The following is a 17345-nucleotide window of genomic DNA, read 5'->3' on the forward strand; positions in this document are numbered from 1 at the left end:
CTCCTCAAACATTTTATATATTTCTGAAGACACTAGAAAAGATGAAAATTCTTTCAGGCCCAGAAAGCAGAAAGCGTGTGGGTGTGTGTGTGTGTACAGTAGAAAAGAAAAGAGAATCTGAGTAGGAATTTAATGTATAGGTCATGGTGGATAGTCCGACGTCGTGTTGCCGGTTGGTAACCCTGCTGAGACCAGCTACTCCTCTCATTACCAGCAGTATTATTTCATTCAATTTAGCCAAGAATATCCAATTCAGGTTTGGATTCTTGAATTCCCAATTTCACGACTTATGTTGGAGATTCTCCGGCTTATAAAATTGCTATATATTTACACAATTTTTTGTTGTTTGTTAATTAATATTCTTGGAGGAGGTGGTGGTGGTCCAATTCGAAGATGCCAGAACAAATATTATATTGATCTAATAAATAAATATTATTAATCTGATAAATAAATAAATACAAAATACATGTAGCAGTAGCAGTAGCAAAGCTTCATTAATTAGAGCTGAAGCAATCATGCATGCATGTACGTGCACTCTATTGTCTCTGAATTGAGATTGACAGCTCAAATCAACACACGTGCGCTGCATCACTCCCCATTGTCATCTTGTGTTGAACAATATATATTTATAATAATAATAGATAAGAAAAACAATCTTTGAAAATAAATAGGGTCGGGTCACATCTAACCCGCAACCCATTTAAATAGACATTGATTTAGCACTGTTCTTTTGACACATGAATTGTAATTATTCTGACACATAAATCCATTTTACAGGTATGCATTTATTACTATCAGATCGCATTTTGTAAGGAGAGCTCATCATGTAACTTCTTTTACATCAAATCTTAACTGACTTAAATTTCATAGAGTTTTAACTAATGACCACCTTAGCTAGATTATGATTCGTGTATGCAAATCAATTATCATTAATACTCATTTGGATCACGCTTTAGCATATCATATTTCAAATGATGGCTAGATCAACTCTAAGTCTAAGTCGGTGAGCAAGTGAATGTAAATGTAGGGCACAGGGCATGTGAAGGAAGGTTCGAGGATGGGGGGAATGAAAGTAAATTAGATGATGATTGGATGGAAGGAGTGATGAGAGTTTGTTTGAATTTAAAGCTAATTAGGAGTGAGTGGTCGCCGGTACGCAGACGCTGACTATATATATTATTTAAAAGATATGAGAAAAGGTTGGGGAAAAGGGCAGCATTACAGCTAATCATTCATATTCATAAAGATTCTTAGAGACCACTCACTGCAATAACCAAGACTTGGTTTTAATTACGTTGCAACTTGCGCAAACTTAATTACATCATCCCCCTCCCCAATAACATAATATTCTCTTCGTTATAAGTTATTATATACATATATATTACAAAGTAATTAATTTTAGCAAATACATATATATATTCCAACCTGCTTTATGTTTAATTATATATATATACACTTGTAACTAAGAAACAGATTCATTATTTAACCTCTTTTTTCTGACAAAATGCTTTTTTAATCTCATAAAATAAGATTAGAACTTATTTTGGTACAACTATGGTAGGTGTTGTTTTTAGTCTCATAAAACTTATAATCGCATATTTTTAGTACTAAAAAGTCACATGCGTTGTGGTTTTGGGATTAAAAAGGTGCTGAATTTTGGGTCAAATCATATTTTTTGGAACTAAAAAGACGTGATTTTGAGTTTTATGAACCTAAAAGCATCACCAGTCATAATTGTGGTATCAAAACAAATTTTGCTCAACAAGTTAAAAAACATTTTGCCAAATTTCTTTTCTACGAGTGAAAATTGTTTAAGTTGAGATCAATCATGTTGTTTATGATCCATGTCTCAAATTGATGAAAAATATGAACAAATTAATAATTACATACATCATAATTATTTTTAACAAGTAAAACATATTATATATTACGAAATTAGTAGAGCGATACTAGTTTGAAAAATAAGAATATATTCACATAATGAGACTTTGATTTGTTTATTTAATCTGATAAAATTTTATCACACCAATTATATCATAAATTAATAATGACGACGTAGACGTACATAAAAATTTGTATATATGGTAATTGGGAAGTGAATGTGAAAAAAGAAAGAAAAGAAGGGTAATGGGGTAGACGAGGTTGGGAAGGCTGCTATGAGTTTCTTTTTATACGTGTCTTTGTGCATGTTCTGCAGCTCGCTCAGACTCAGCTACAAAACCCCCTTTGCCCCCTCCATCACTTGCCACGTTTCCTTATCCCTCCATCTGCTTTTCTCACAACCTCGCCCATAAATCTATCCTATTCCTCCACATCATCATTTATAAATTCTAATATAAATTATTATTATTATTATAGTCTGCATTGATCATCATCACCATATATATATATGTGTGTGTGTTTGTAGCTAGCATTGGGCAATGGGTAGTCGGGGCTGTGGTCCATTTCCCTCCCCCCCACCTTATCTTATTTGACAATCCAACCGTCAATTAAATCACTGCACATTCTCACCTTTAATTAAACGTTCAATTTCAATTTCAGGGAGTAACCAAGTCCAATTACAAATATATATTTTGTCTAATGTCTTCAACATGGTGGTAATTGCATATCTTTTTATATATATTACATTTTCAATATATATAATTAATGTATGATTGATGGATGAATTATTATTTTAGAGACTATAAATTAAATAAAAATAAAGGAAAGAATAGATGGTGATTGATGCGGTTAACAAGGCAGGCGATGGTCCATACATAGGTGGGTGAATTGAAGAGAAAGGTGGGTTTTGGAAGCCATACACCAGGGTCACGTGAATTCCACAACAGATATCATGCACCATCTTCAACTTTCTATGATGCATACAATCACCACCCTCCTCTTTTAACAATTCCTTGTTTTCTTTTGCTTTTTTTATTTTTCTCAAATAATGAGACATGCATTCCACATTCTCAAACAAACCCTACTGTACATAATTTATTAGAACAAAATTAAAACATAACGGTTTCGATGTCTATCTTCATAATTACATACTCATTATTTTCTCATTTAATTTAATATATATATATGTATGTATGTTTTCCTTTTTATTCTACTAAACTTTTTCCCCGAATCACAACATATATATTTTGGTAATAGTTGAAATTACTTGAAACACGCATGTCATAGTGGAGAACCAAAATTGTCGTGTACCAAACTCTACAACAATATTCTTAGCTATATATATATGTATATAGTGTCTCTCTCCAATACTACTACTACCATAAACTCGTAACAACAAAAAGCGTGTCCCCAAAATTTTCCATAAACACACGCTTATAGACGTGATGCCCAACTATTCCCAAAATCTGTTTCAGGAGCTACTTGTGAATCTCACCACTCAATAACTTATAGCTTTGTATAGAAAAAAGGCATGCCGCGTATAAAATGCCCCACCATGTATGTAATACTAAAAGGCTAAAAGCGCATATAGCCCATAGCACTTATGTTTAAATCTTCATTCACACTAATAAGTCTAGTTTGGGTGATATATGTGTTTACACTACGTAGTGGCCCAGAGGCAGTAAAAACCACGAATGAAAAAGAAAAAGACAACGAAAGGGGGAGAGGCGGGGCCGGTCCCTGTCTCGTAATTTCATGCCAAAAAGTGGGTCAGAATAGTACTCTTGCTGTCACCCAGAGGTTTACAGGCTGGCAGCTGTGCCCACTGATCCAAATCCATAAAACACCTTTCTCCTTCCTCCATTCTTTATTCATTTCCCCCTTGCTGACGTGTCCTCCTGGTTCAATTCCCCATATCACCCCCCCTCCCCCTACACTCCCACGCATATACATATATATATATATACGCCCCCGCACCGCACATATTCTCTTCAACCCCACATCTCCTCTCTCTCTCTCACGTTCGTCCAACACAACAACGGCTCAAGGGATTTGAAGAGAAGATGGGAATATGCAGCTCCTGCGATTCGACCTCTGTTGCTACGGCTAAGTTGATACTAGATGATGGAAGATTACAGGAGTTTCCTTATCCTGTCAAGGTTTCTTACGTTCTACAGAAGAATCCCGCTTGTTTCATATGCAACTCCGATGAGATGGATTTCGATGACGTCGTGTCCGCGGTCAGTGATGACGAGGAGCTTCAGCCTGGTCAGCTCTACTTCGCGCTGCCGTTGAGCCGGTTGAAGCACCGGCTTCAGGCTGAAGAGATGGCCGCATTGGCTGTTAAAGCCAGCTCCGCTTTGACTAAGAGCGGCGGAAATTGTGGTGACAAATGCGGGTGTCGCCGGAATATACTGGTGTTTCCAGGAGAAAATGGTGTGAAGCAATCCAGAAAGGCCGGCGGCAACGTAGGAGAGACTGGATCGGGGGGGAGGAGAAAGAGCGGCGGAAGAGGGAAGATCACGGCGAGGTTGAGTGCAATACCCGAGTAGTTAATTAGGGGCATTCTCGGAAACGGAAATTTGATTTTTGTAAATATAGTGTAAAACGAGTTGAGGTAATTAAATTAGCGGAGCTACTCTCTGATGATGATCATGACTTGGAAAAATGAGAAAAGAAAAATTAGTGGGTGGTTAAAATGGGCATTTATTCTTCTTTTTGATATTGGGATTACAATTTTGTGGCAGTGGGAGATGAGTGTTGATTGTAAGCAAGTAAATAAGTATACACTTGGGTGGCTGGCTTACCCATTAATCATGCCTATATATATCATGGCTTGATCATGAGATAACTGGCTTTCGTGATAATTAATAATTAAAACATGATATTGAGTGTAATTTCCAAGAAAGAAGATAAGATGCAGATGCATATGCGGTTGCTTGATGGTTATCATACTTTGTTTGGTGCGTACGCTACTCTCAAGATAAAAAAGACATTTATGAATGCCAGGACAATGTAAACCATAAAACAACAAAAGGGTTTTCCGCTGATCATCAAAGATTAAAACGGAATCAACGTCACCAAAATGTCACTCTTCCTCAACAATATCATCCACTTTCCCTTTTTTCCCATCGCCCTCCTATCTTCCAAATACAAAAAGCTAAGTAATTATCTATTATAAATGAATCCTTGATTATTATAAGTCCAACCTATGAATATTTTATTGTTATTTACGAATAATAATGTAATTGATGTTGAATTTGTTATTTTATTAAGAATAAAATAATATATTAAAATGTTCAAATATGGTAATGGATTGGAAGGCGGGAGGAAGCAAATAAAACAAGGGAAAAGTTGTTAAAGAAGCAGGCAACATAATTGGGTTTCCCGGCTTGGAGGATAGTGTGTGTGTGTTTGGGAGAGAGAGATGATGTGTGTATATATAAAATGGTCCCGTCAGAAACACAGACTATATATTGTTTAACAGCTGTAATGAGAGGAGGCACAGTGGCATAGGCATGGTTATGAGTGATGGGGCTGGTTGCTACAACCCCCAAAACACAATGATGATTCCTTTCCAATTCCATCCATCCACCCAATTAGATTAAATGATTGATCATACATACATTGATACGTAGGTGTTGATGCCAAGACAACAACAACATTTTTGTGTAATTACCTACTCATCATCACTCCAAACAGTCAAACCCTTCATGCTAATTTATAATCCATGAGTTGATGATAGGGTGAATTGCAATTGTGGAGGACGGCCGGTGATTGCTAGCTACGCTAACCCATAGTTCAGTTGGCATTAGGATATTAAAGGGCCGCCCAGTCCTTGTGAGGTCCCCCCTCCCCCTCAAATTAGGCTGGCCTGTATGTGAAATTCGACTGCACATCATAGACATGCCGGGTGCCAACTGCCAGAATCCAATGCGCCTGCTATATTTTTATTGCTCTATTTTCATAATAATTGACTTTTACCATTGTTATTACTTTGAAATTTCCAAGAGCCTTTACCCATTCTTGTTTCTTTTTAAACTCTCCAATAGATAAGCTGTGTAAATATAATTATCTCAAGAATTAAACATTAATTTAGGATATAAAAACATTCACCTAATGAAAAACCCAAATTTATAGATCATCCAAATTTTCATGTATAACATATCTGAATTCAAGCACGAATCATCAAATAGATATTTATATAAAAGTTGTATTCGGCCAAGAATGGACCTCTTCCATTCTAAGTGCCATACACACAACACACGCATATAGTGGGTCTTCAATAGTCAAACCATAAATTATTATTTATTTTATTTGCTTAATTATAGGTTGAGGAGAGCAAAAGTTGTTCTTGGTCCATGCATGTTCCGGCCGCTACTCTAATATATATTATATTAATAGCACATCTAATTCCTCAAATTAAAACTAGGTTCGGAATTTATAGTGCTGATTTTGAATTCCCTGAAATGAAATCTGAATAGTTCAATCCCACTTGTTTACACAACTCACAAAGTCTTATCTACCGTGTTTCTTCCAATATTGTTTACATATATATGCAAGAACTGTACTTTAATTATATAAAATTACTTTTTAAATCAGTGCTTTTTCCATCATTTCTTATTGCTTAAGATATTATTAAAGCTACCTTTGACAATGATTTAGTAATTAGATTAAAAAGATAGCTAGAGACAGATAATACTTTTAAACTTAACAATTAAGTAAGATATATGTAAAATACCATTCATCAATTAATTGAATTTTTTATTATACAAATTAGATATATATATATAATATATTAATTATCTCATAACACGATGATGATCGATAATATAATGATTGGTATATATAATAGGGCCAAAAAAATCTTCAAGTATACCAACATGTCATGAAATACGTACATGATGTGATGTGTAGTGCAGGGGACAAAGCCAACACCATAATAATTATGTAGATGGATGATAAAATCCTGAATAACCCGGCCCCTGTGCGGAGGTAACAGTCTTCTTCTTCATGTTTTAGTGGGCACGCAGCGCACCATACATACGGAGATATATATATCTCTTGACTACTATGCTTTCATTGTCCGCCACTCGTTCTGCGTTTTCAGACAAACAATTTAAGAAAAAGATAGAATCCTAAGATTGAACCTATCTGCATGCGCGCTGTTGCAGCCGCTAGCCCTAGCTACCTACATCCCATCATAGTGCGGATTGGCTGTGCCTGTCCATTTATCAATCTTTCTGTTTCAACGTACAAGCTAGCTGGCTAGGAAGGATGCATGTGATTTTATTTTCTTCCTCAATTCTCCCTTAATTTCTTTCTATTTTAAGCCTACACTGGGTGCCTCATATTCTTCTTCAGCTCCATGTGTCTTAATTCGTTGTTTTAATTATTTTTTACAGGAGTGGTATTCAATTATGGGTATATTACGAAGGGTTTTTTTAAATTTGTCTTAGTTAAAAACAACTCCTCATTTTTTTGAGAAATTATAATTACCCCTTAAAATTAACGATCATCTAACAAATAAGACAACTATTAATTTTAGGAAGTATTTGTAATTTTTCAAATAACAAAGAAATATTTGTAATTATGGTAATTTTTAGGGGAACTCATTATAGTGTACTCTTAATTTATCTGAAACTTTTGTCAAACTTACTTATATTTAATTATAATATATAATGAAGTTCATAAAATGTTCAATTTTATTGTACATTGTTAGCTGGTGACCGCATGCAACCTTGTCGATAAGTGATATTTGTATTTATGATTATTTATTTTAAAGAGTAATAATGATAATAATAGAAATAATGCAGTTTGTGATGTGGTTTAACCGAGCGTACTCGGATTAATTTTAGAGATTTGTTTTTTAAAAAACATTTCATTAGAAAGAAGAGACGTTGGAATGGACAAATCGTAAAAGCTAGCTCTATATTGTAATTGATGTAAAATGCATGGTAGTAGGAGGAAAATAAAAGGTGGAGTTGTGCAATTTGGAAGATGTTGCTTGACAATTTGTAACATGATCCATGATCAAGTGTTTAGATCAGCAGAATGATTAACTATGCCGCGGAAGATCAAACTTGTTGGTAAATTCTGAATGCCAAAACTCTACATTTCCCATATCAACTAAGCATGTCATATGCAAGCTAGCATTCCATGTGTTATAGCAACCTTTCCCATTCTTCCTTGTTTAGTCACATGCATGTATGTTGTTGGGCTTTCATAGTTTTGGTTTGTATAGTGATAATGATACTATGGGTGCTTTAGGCTAGCCTAGCTTTATCCCAGAATTTCGGTTGCTGTTTTCTTCCCTGCTAATGCGTCTCTAGTTTAATCTGTAATTTGAGGTGAAAAATATTGGTGACGTGTTAGCTAAATTAATTGGGCCACCAACTGAAAACAAATATGGGCTTGGAGTAGTTTGATTTTTCTCAACAAGTTTCTGAAAGTGGGCCTAGACTAGCTGAAATCTGTCAACAAATGAGTCGGAGGTGGTCGTTTGCTGCTTGGTGTTTGTGCAGTTTGGCATAATAATTTATCTTGATTGTTCTTGAGCCCTTTGATCAATGGAGCTAGACAATTTCATTGGAGTTTGAGATTGATTCCTTAGGTATCATTAGTATTATTTTTTAAAAAAAAAAAGAAAAAGAAAATCTTATACATGTGGCGCGATTTACTGGAGGAAAGATATCAAAGTTGGGCTGTGAATAACTTGAGTTGTATTTTACAATGGACAGAGACAGAGACAGATGGTGTTGATGGACATGTACCTGCAAACCTGAATTACATACATAAACATTGTCCATTTGTGCTGTCCTTAAGAGTTTGGGTGTTGTGCAATAACTGGAAATAGGGCGCATAGTCGTGTTTCTGATGGACCAAGATGCATGCATGATTATTGATTGGGACGAAGGGTAGGGAGTCGGATTTTCATTTTAATATTGATAGTAAGTCGGAAACTAGTGATGTGAATTATTGTGATGTGGCACTAATATCTAAACAAGTGAAGGGAAGGGATCACGTGTGCAACAATAACCCTATCTCACATCACATGTCTCATGTCCCTCCCTCTCCCAACTCACACACATTCTTCATCGCTCTTCTCTCACAAACTCACCACCACGCCCACCTGCACTGCACTACCTCCTCTCCCTCTGCCTCTCCCTCTTCAATTATTATTATTATTATTTACTCAAAGTTAATTGTTCCAAATTATTCTGACAAATCTGTCCTAATTACATAATTAAGTTATAATAAACATATATATGGTCTTAATATGTGCTTACTTTGCCTAACGATAAAACACCCACAACACAATTACACATCACAAGACGTCTATATATCATTCCCACCCTTTTCACATTTTAGACATACATTTTTTTCCAACCAAAAACACGACACAAAATGGTAAACATCTTGTTCGCATTTACTGCTTCTCTACTGCTACTCACATGCCAATGTTCAGCTCAACCTGCACCACCACCGCCGCCGCCAGGCCCAGCCGGCAACGACTCCAAAGAGTACCTGGAAGCGCACAACCAAGCAAGAGCCGAGGTGGGGGTGGGCCCTCTCCAGTGGAGCCAGCCGCTGGCCAAATCCGCCAGCCTATTGGTGAGGCTCCAGAGAGACAAACACAACTGCAGTTTTGCGAACTTGGCCAACGGCAAATACGGCGGGAATCAGCTGTGGGCCGGGGGTTTCAGGGTCACGCCCCGCACGGCGGTCGAGACGTGGGTCGCGGAGAAGAAGTTCTATAACTACCAGGACAACTCGTGTGCGCCGGATCACAGGTGCGGGGTGTACACTCAGGTGGTGTGGAAGCAGTCGGTGGAGTTGGGATGCGCCCAGGCTGGATGCGCCAAGGATCAATCTAGTCTCACAATTTGCTTCTATAATCCCCCTGGAAATATTGTCGGAGAGAAACCTTACTAGAATGTAATGGTACTAGATATGATTTTGCTCAACTAAGTAATATTTTCATCTTCGATCCATATTTCTTGCTACTACTTAATTTGGAGTATGAGGACTGTTGGTTTTTTTTTATCTTTTTTTTCTTTTTCTTCAATTTTTGGAATCTTGAAATTTGCTTCAATTTCAAGCTTCGAATTTGGTCTTCGAGGCGATTGCCGCACAAGTAGCATCGTGTGTCTGCGTAATTACAAACTAGTGTTGTTGGACTTAAAAACTAAGTCAGAAGTGAAAGGAGTGCAATAAACAAAAGGGGTTCAGACTTCAATTGCATTTTCTTGAAATTTGTTCTTTAATAAGGTGATGATGATTTGCAGCATATTGATGGGGATATAAAAATCTGAAAGATACCCCAAGCAAAACAGAGTGTATGGATGGACTGCATGCCCTGCTGACTGACTGAGATTAGTTTGACAGATTAAAAATGTAGACCAGATATATATACAGAGAGCCCTGAGATGCAAAGTCGTTTGTTTCTTGATAGATTACAAAATCACACCCCCAAACCACAGTAAGCTATGTCTTGAAGCTCCAATTCTATTGCTTTACAACTAGAGGGTAAGTCTCAACCTCTTCATCGACGAATCGAATGTAATAAAGAAAAATTGTTTGAGAAAGAAGTAAGGAAAATGAGGTTAGTTGCTTGCTGTGAACCAAGGCCGTATTTACTTCACCAGCTCTTTCAGTATAAGATATCTGAAAGAAAAATTGTGGGGAACCCATTCGATGTTTTTGCGATTCTTCACCTGCTGGCATTTCTTGATGCTTTTCTTGTGAGAGTCGGGCAGAGATTGTTGGATCATCTCCATTATGCCAGCATGACATAGACCTGAATCCTTGGCGAAGGAATCGACTGTCTTTGGTAGAAGGATTTTATGATCCTTACGAACACCAAAGGTTGCTCGAATGTAATCCTCTTTTGCTGCTTCTAGCTCTTGAAAAACCCTTTTAGGCGTGTAAATGCGGACCTGAGGACAGAAGAAACACAAACTTGTTCAGATCACAAAAGTTAGAAAATGTAGTCTCACTGGACTCTGTTCTTTGGCTTGCTAACATATCTTTGAGTTAAAAAAAAACATCTTAAAATATTTTCTGCAACGATGCAGCAGCTATGTCCATGCTCAAAAAAATTTAATGTAGAATATAAAGAACGAGGCTTGCATAGAAAAAGGGGTGGATTAATACCGCGGGATCAGAATGGCTCCCAGCTGAAAGTGCAAAGTGCAGAAGGGGCTCCGGACGTCCAATCCCATATGCTTGTCGATCATCACCAGCTTTAAATTTTGTTTTTGAAGAAAGTAGCAATCTAAGCCACTAAACATGGAGGTAATATAATCAGCACAGCTTTGTCAAATAAAAGTTAAAAAGAAATTCTTTGACAGATACATGTAACTGATAGCATAGATACAATAGGATCTATTTATGTAACATGCCATGACGTACCTGTGCTGGACGAGACATTCGGCATCCCAAGATTGAAGTCTGTATGACATCTGCACTTATTATTTGACCTCCAACATTGTAGGCAGCCTGGGTAAACAGAAGGGTTAGACTAGATTTTTGGACCTATCTTCAATTATATGGAGAAGCTGATTCTTTCATTCACCTTAAGTAGTAGAAACATTCGCTTCATATTGTTCTGTGGGATACCATATGCCAAAAATGCCTGTTTACACAAAAATCATAATGTCAACTCATGATGGAAATGGTTAGTAACATCAAAGTGTTGTAAAGTTGCTTGATATAGATCCTTACATGCATGACTAAAGCATTGTGCACATTGATCCAGAAGGCTAACTTCTCTTCATGTGTCATCTTTCTCGGGTCTATCTCTTCCAATCGAGAAATAAGGGACCTGTAAAATGTGAAGTCAGTGACTACTAACCAGCTTAGGTTGTTAGGACTAATCAAGCATATGTGCATCATTTGAATGCTCACCTGAAAGTTTGTAACAAGCATTCAATATCACCCAACTTCTGACTATCTCTGTATATGCTAGATACTTCAATCATTGTGCTGTAAGGCCCACTGAAATCTTTCAGTCCTTCAACATGAAAAGGATTATCCAACCGAACATCAAAAGAAGAATCGTGTCTGAATCCTGGACTCCACAGGTCACATTGATCTTTTGGAGAAAATGCGCTTATAGATGACAAAGATGACGTCGGAGACGAGAGGCCAACATGTGCCAATGGCGGATCAGCAAGCTTGCAGTAGATATTGCTCATGCACTTCACCATATCTTCGGAAAGCTTGTTTGGTGTTTCGGGAATATGATCCGAAATACAGGTCCCAAGATGCTCTGCCAGACTGATCACATTTGAAGAAGAGTTCTGTGCGTACTGTAAGAGCACCAAAGCTTTGGTAAGCCACTAAAATTTAAGATTAAAAATCTAAAACCGACTTAATGCAGTCTGTGCTATTAAGTGATAAAGTTTGAGGTACCTCCATCATGGACAACGGTTGAGAATGACATGCACGCACAGCCTTGCCCAAGGCCTCCTCTGGAGGAGAGGTCCTGTTAGCCAAAGCAGAACGTTGAGAAAGCGAAGACTGAGACCTCTGAACACCAGAGTCTACAAGCTTCTCTTCAGATGGACCATTAGCTTCCTTCCTTGAATTTGACAGTGTCTGAGTTTCAGCTTCAGGTGCCGATTCCCTTGCTGATGTAATATCTGATCTTGAAAAATCGAGCCGCCTTCTCCTTGGTGTTGCTAAGGGACATTTAAGTATTTCATCCTTCTTCGAAGGAGATAAAGAACAGATTTGTTGATCAAATGCCTTCCTGTAGAGTGAAAGTAGATACTGTTCCAAATGCCCAACTTCTAGCTCCAATACCGCAATTTCTTTAATGAGTTCTGTTGCGGGCTGGAAATAGTTAAGAGAAATTGTTAGTGAAACGATAAAAAGACTATGTTAATACTCCAGATTATAAGATACACACCTAACCTCAAGGAGGCACATGCAGAGCAATAGCAGTGAAAATACATGCACAGCATAGTTAACAAAAAGTGAACCGTACCATATGAACACTCAACCAAACAAAAACAGTTAAAAAAAACTTAACATAGAAATGTACAGATAAGATAATCTTGTAAACGAGACTGCCACCTTAGGAATTGTGGCTTCATTTGTGATATCATGGGAGGAAGCCCCATAACCAAGTGCCTTCTCTAGAGCACAGCGAACAGAAACTTGGTCCTGTAGTCTCTTTTCAAGCAGCAATATCTGCACAGGTGATGAAAATAAGTTATTTGTAACCGATACTCGTGATAAAACTGATCTACTTGAGAGAAACAAGACATATTAGCCCATATCTTGTATTACAGTTTGTATAACTAATGTCTGAAATTAGGCTATTTGCAGAAGCTTGTAATACAACATTCTGCAATACCTCTTGCCTCAAAGAATGTTGGATTTCAGCATTTGATGATTGCTTTTTCTTGCTGTTGGTACAAACATTTAAGTGACCCATAGCCTGGCAGGAGAGAAATCAACATTCATCATCAAACTTTATCACACTAGTTGATTCCTTTCCATGTGAAATACGTCCTTTCAGATTCCAGTAATTGAAAAGGGATTCTGAAAGCGTATTCGACATGGTTTCACACAGAAAGTTGATGATTTCGGCTCTTTTAAGAGTCTAAGATCTAGAAATCCTGTTAACTTAAATCACAAGAGCAGAAGGCCACAATAAGGTATCTTACCAACTTCTGTTGATGAGCTGCTTCAGTAGATTGAATCAAGTTATTTTCCTCAGATCTTCTGGTATCTGGAAAGCTGCAAAGGAACAATTCTTTAAGGAGAGCATGAAATTGAACATAATATACTTGCCAGCAAAATCTCTATTTCACTTTTACGAAAAAACTAAACAACATTTATCTTCCACTAGCAGATTTATCTTATAAATGATTTTATAACAAATAATCAGCAATCTGAACTTGAGGAATAAGCAGATAATAGAAACTCATAAAAACTTGGATCCCAGGCTCAAGATTTCACACAGATCACATACTCTGGCTCTTCCACCAACTCCTTCCGTCCACAGATTCTTCAAAGGTTTGTAAATGCAAGCCAAAATAAACTCTCGGAAGAGAAATGTGGTTCACATAGATGGAAGTCATAAACACGCTAGTCTTATTCACTCTCGACTTGCAGAGGACAGTAAAGCATGGTTCCAAAGTCCTTTTCCTCCTAGCCCTCTAACCCATACAGAAATCTCTCTGTTCCCACGCACTCATTTAGCTAAAAAATACTAAAACTGCAAGCAAAAGAAAATGTTACAGCACTAAAGCTACCTCTTTGAACGCTTGTGTCTACCCAGCCCCGGCCATTTACTGCTGCTAAACCCTTCTAAACCCATCTCTGCAAATCAGACGAACAACAACATTATTACATTTCAACAAGCACCATTAAACCGCAGAATGCTAAAACAACCAAGAAAAGACAGCAAGAAGAATCATTACCACTAACAAGGTCAGTTCTGAAAAAATACGCACCAAGATATGATTTTTACAACATAAAAAGCAAGAATGCCCAGAAAGGGCCCCGGAAAACGTCTGCTCCAGTCAAAACCCCCAATTGTCTTCTAGCATTTTTGTCACCCTTTTAATGCTAATCTCAAGTCTGAACACAACAGATGGTCAGGTGCACAAGTGAAAAATGGCTAAGCAAAGGCGCCCTTTTGACTCCAAGGTCTCTCCTTTCTTAAAGAAAAGCTCCCATCCTCACGCCCTCAAAATCTGCTTCTGTAACTATGGCTTTTAGGCAATGTGGGACTTTTGGTGTTAAAAGAAGTAAAAAGCTATCAAACACAGATTGTGTAGGCTTTTCCTTTTGTTGAATTGAAGGAAGAAAGTCTCCGACTAATAATGTCAAAGTGAACAAAAGTAGATGCCCTACAAAAGGTGGCAAAACAGCAGCAAGGAGGGAAAAATGGTGGCTGTGAGAATACTATGAAAAATCAGTTTCTATTGTTACTATTAATAATCACAACCAGAGGAGAAAAGATTTTAGTGACAAGAAATGAAGAGTGAGCTCCATTCCCCACATTCCTTTCAATTGTTGGGTTGTAAGTGGGAGTTGGTGGCCGTCCCTCTACCCCTTTGTCCCTTGCTGCCAAATATATACTGCTAGAAAGCCTACAATTCTTGGCTAAACCCCTGTAGTATTAAAGACCTCATAGTCATAGACCATGTTTTTTCATAATTGGATTCTAGTGTGGTTATCTGTAATTAGAAAGCAATCAACTAAATATAGAAAAAATAGTTATGATATCTCATTGTTTTCCCACAAAAAGATAATAGTTTCCAAATATTTAGCTCCAAAATATTCAGTATGCTTTTCTTTATTTAGAGCAAGTGTTGAGAAAAATCTCAGTAATTCTGACACAGTTGGTGGATCAAAGATAGAGAGCCAGGGTGGATAACAAAAGATTCTATGCCATAAACTATTGGGAATATATGATGAATATACAATTAGACTTAGGCTACTGAAATTCATCCAAGAGGAAAAAAAAAGGTTAGAAGTCTACTGAAAGAAGTTAGGAATTTTGAGGTCAACACAAAAGTGAAAGTGAAAAAGGTAATGGTAAAAAGTACGGGAAAGTCGAGGCTTGAGAGATTATATAATGGCATATCATCAAGTTTATTACAAGAACAGTTTTTGTTTTGACTCAATTGCCCTTCAATCTTGGAGTGCTGCTTTTTCATAGAAACCTCAAAACATTTTATTGAAGGGATCGAAATTTCAAATGTGGTCTTGATCATAATCAAGAATCTTGTGATATTCAAAGGAAAAAAATATTATTGCAGTTTGTTTTGTCTCTTTGCAAGCGCCTTGTGCATAATAAGCTTCTCCAAATATGTTCATCCAAGAATAACAAATCATGGGCATAAATCGAAATGGGAATGTCTCTACAAGGAGAATGAAGAGGACAATTAGAGGGTGGAAGAAAATAGCATTGTCACCTAAAAAGGGCTGAAAGTTGAGGCTAAAAAGGAAACATTGGATGCTTGAAAGGAATGAAATTTTTGTGGGGTTTCTCTTGTCTAAATCTCTGATTGAAAATTTGTAAGAAAAAGAACAATATAAAGAGAAATAGGAGATACCCAGATTGTCGTAGAGCATCCAAGAGACTTACGTTTGTCATAGAATCAGGTAATAAAAAATGGGAGAGGGGCTTGACCTTTTCAAGAACCGATACAAAAGAAAAGGATTGATTATTGTGGTTAGGTCCTTAGGATCAGGCCTCTCTTTTTGTCGTCATGTAGACCGACTCATTAAAAAAGCTGTCTTTTTACAGCTGCAAACGTGCCCGATTAATCAAAACTACCTTATTAATTAAAAGTCATAAGTGTGTGGTTTTGTTACTCGAATAATTGGTACAAATTTGTTATGCGGTCTAAAATAGTTGTGCTTCATGTTGATTCTTGATTGCTTATGACTCCTGCAGTTTCTCCTTCTCTTTCAATCTCAAGGTTCAGTGATCTCTTTTGAAAAGTAATAAGACCAAATTAATTAAATTACTTTAGTCTATATTTTAAGCTATATATATTTTTTGAATATTATGTGACTTTGTAAGAATTAATGAGTCTTACATACGTGTCTCTGTGTATGTGTTTGTGTGATATTTATTGAAGTGAGTAAAGTGTCACTACAAGAAATAATATCATTAACAATACAAATTCCTCACATAATAATAGAATTCGTTAACGTTGTTAATTTATGTTAACAATAAATTTAGTAATAAAAATATTTATTAATAATTAGCTCATTATTGATTTTCATCGAATTTTCTTATTGTTGATTTTGTTGATACTTTAATAACGAAATATTTATTAATAATCTTTTGGGTCTGGTGGACCTTTTTTAATTTTTTTGACAAGATCAACTATGAAGTTTTGCAACATTAAAATTCTTTTCTAATCATTGTGAAGAAATATTTTAATTCTAAAGTTCCTTTTGAAATTACAATAATTTAAAATTCTTATCTCTTACGAAATTCATTGCTAATTATCAATTAATTTATTCTCCTTTTTAATTTTTTCAACTATTGGAACAATTTCGTATAGCGCATGAAGTAAATATTACACAATTTATTTATTAATTTTTTTACCCACCCATTTAACTTTTCACTTTCCCATTCTCTTTCAATAGTTATTCCTTTCTTTTTTAAAAAAAAAAAAAACCATTCATTTTTTGTCCTTTTTCTATAAATTTAATATTAATTTTTTATATTATATATACTTAATTAAATAATAAAATTCTATAAATTTTGTATTGTAAATATCATTTATAAAAAATGCACAGACAGAGTGTGCCACAAATTACTAGTATATATAAAATAGTAAGAGCAAGTGCCATATATTGATCAGCTGAATATGGATTCAAATTCTGTCTCTGCCAAGAGATTCAACATTATCAAGAAGAAGATGGAATTAAACTACGATTTTGGATTCATTCCACCATACGGATAAAAACCAACAATCACA

At 36.3% G+C, this 17345-nt stretch overlaps 3 protein-coding genes across 4 annotated transcripts; 2 read left to right on the forward strand and 1 right to left on the reverse strand.

The window, feature by feature from the left end:
• Positions 3850-4778, forward strand: LOC105177716. The gene has a single exon (XM_011100954.2). It carries the CDS (start codon positions 3945-3947, stop codon positions 4431-4433), a length of 489 nt encoding a protein of 162 aa, XP_011099256.1. The 5' UTR covers positions 3850-3944; the 3' UTR covers positions 4434-4778.
• Positions 8973-10120, forward strand: LOC105177717 (STS14 protein). Its single transcript, XM_011100955.2, has one exon. The coding sequence runs from the start codon at positions 9289-9291 to the stop codon at positions 9814-9816; it is 528 nt and encodes a 175-aa protein (XP_011099257.1). The 5' UTR covers positions 8973-9288; the 3' UTR covers positions 9817-10120.
• Positions 10262-14995, reverse strand: LOC105177718. Of its 2 annotated transcripts, none has more exons than XM_011100957.2 (12): positions 14352-14995; positions 14151-14217; positions 13560-13632; positions 13247-13330; positions 12964-13080; positions 12298-12720; positions 11791-12194; positions 11608-11707; positions 11459-11518; positions 11296-11382; positions 11038-11166; positions 10262-10820 (listed from the first exon to the last, which is right to left on the reverse strand). In XM_011100957.2, exons 2-12 carry the CDS (start codon positions 14213-14215, stop codon positions 10518-10520), a joined length of 1845 nt encoding a protein of 614 aa, XP_011099259.1. In that variant the 5' UTR covers positions 14216-14217; positions 14352-14995; the 3' UTR covers positions 10262-10517. The 2 variants fall into 2 exon arrangements, with proteins under 2 accessions (XP_011099259.1, XP_011099258.1); XM_011100956.2 differs by having other exon boundaries at positions 14319-14995.

The sequence above is a fragment of the Sesamum indicum genome, linkage group LG15 (assembly GCF_000512975.1).
Source record: "Sesamum indicum cultivar Zhongzhi No. 13 linkage group LG15, S_indicum_v1.0, whole genome shotgun sequence".
NCBI classification, from domain to species: Eukaryota; Viridiplantae; Streptophyta; class Magnoliopsida; order Lamiales; family Pedaliaceae; genus Sesamum; species Sesamum indicum.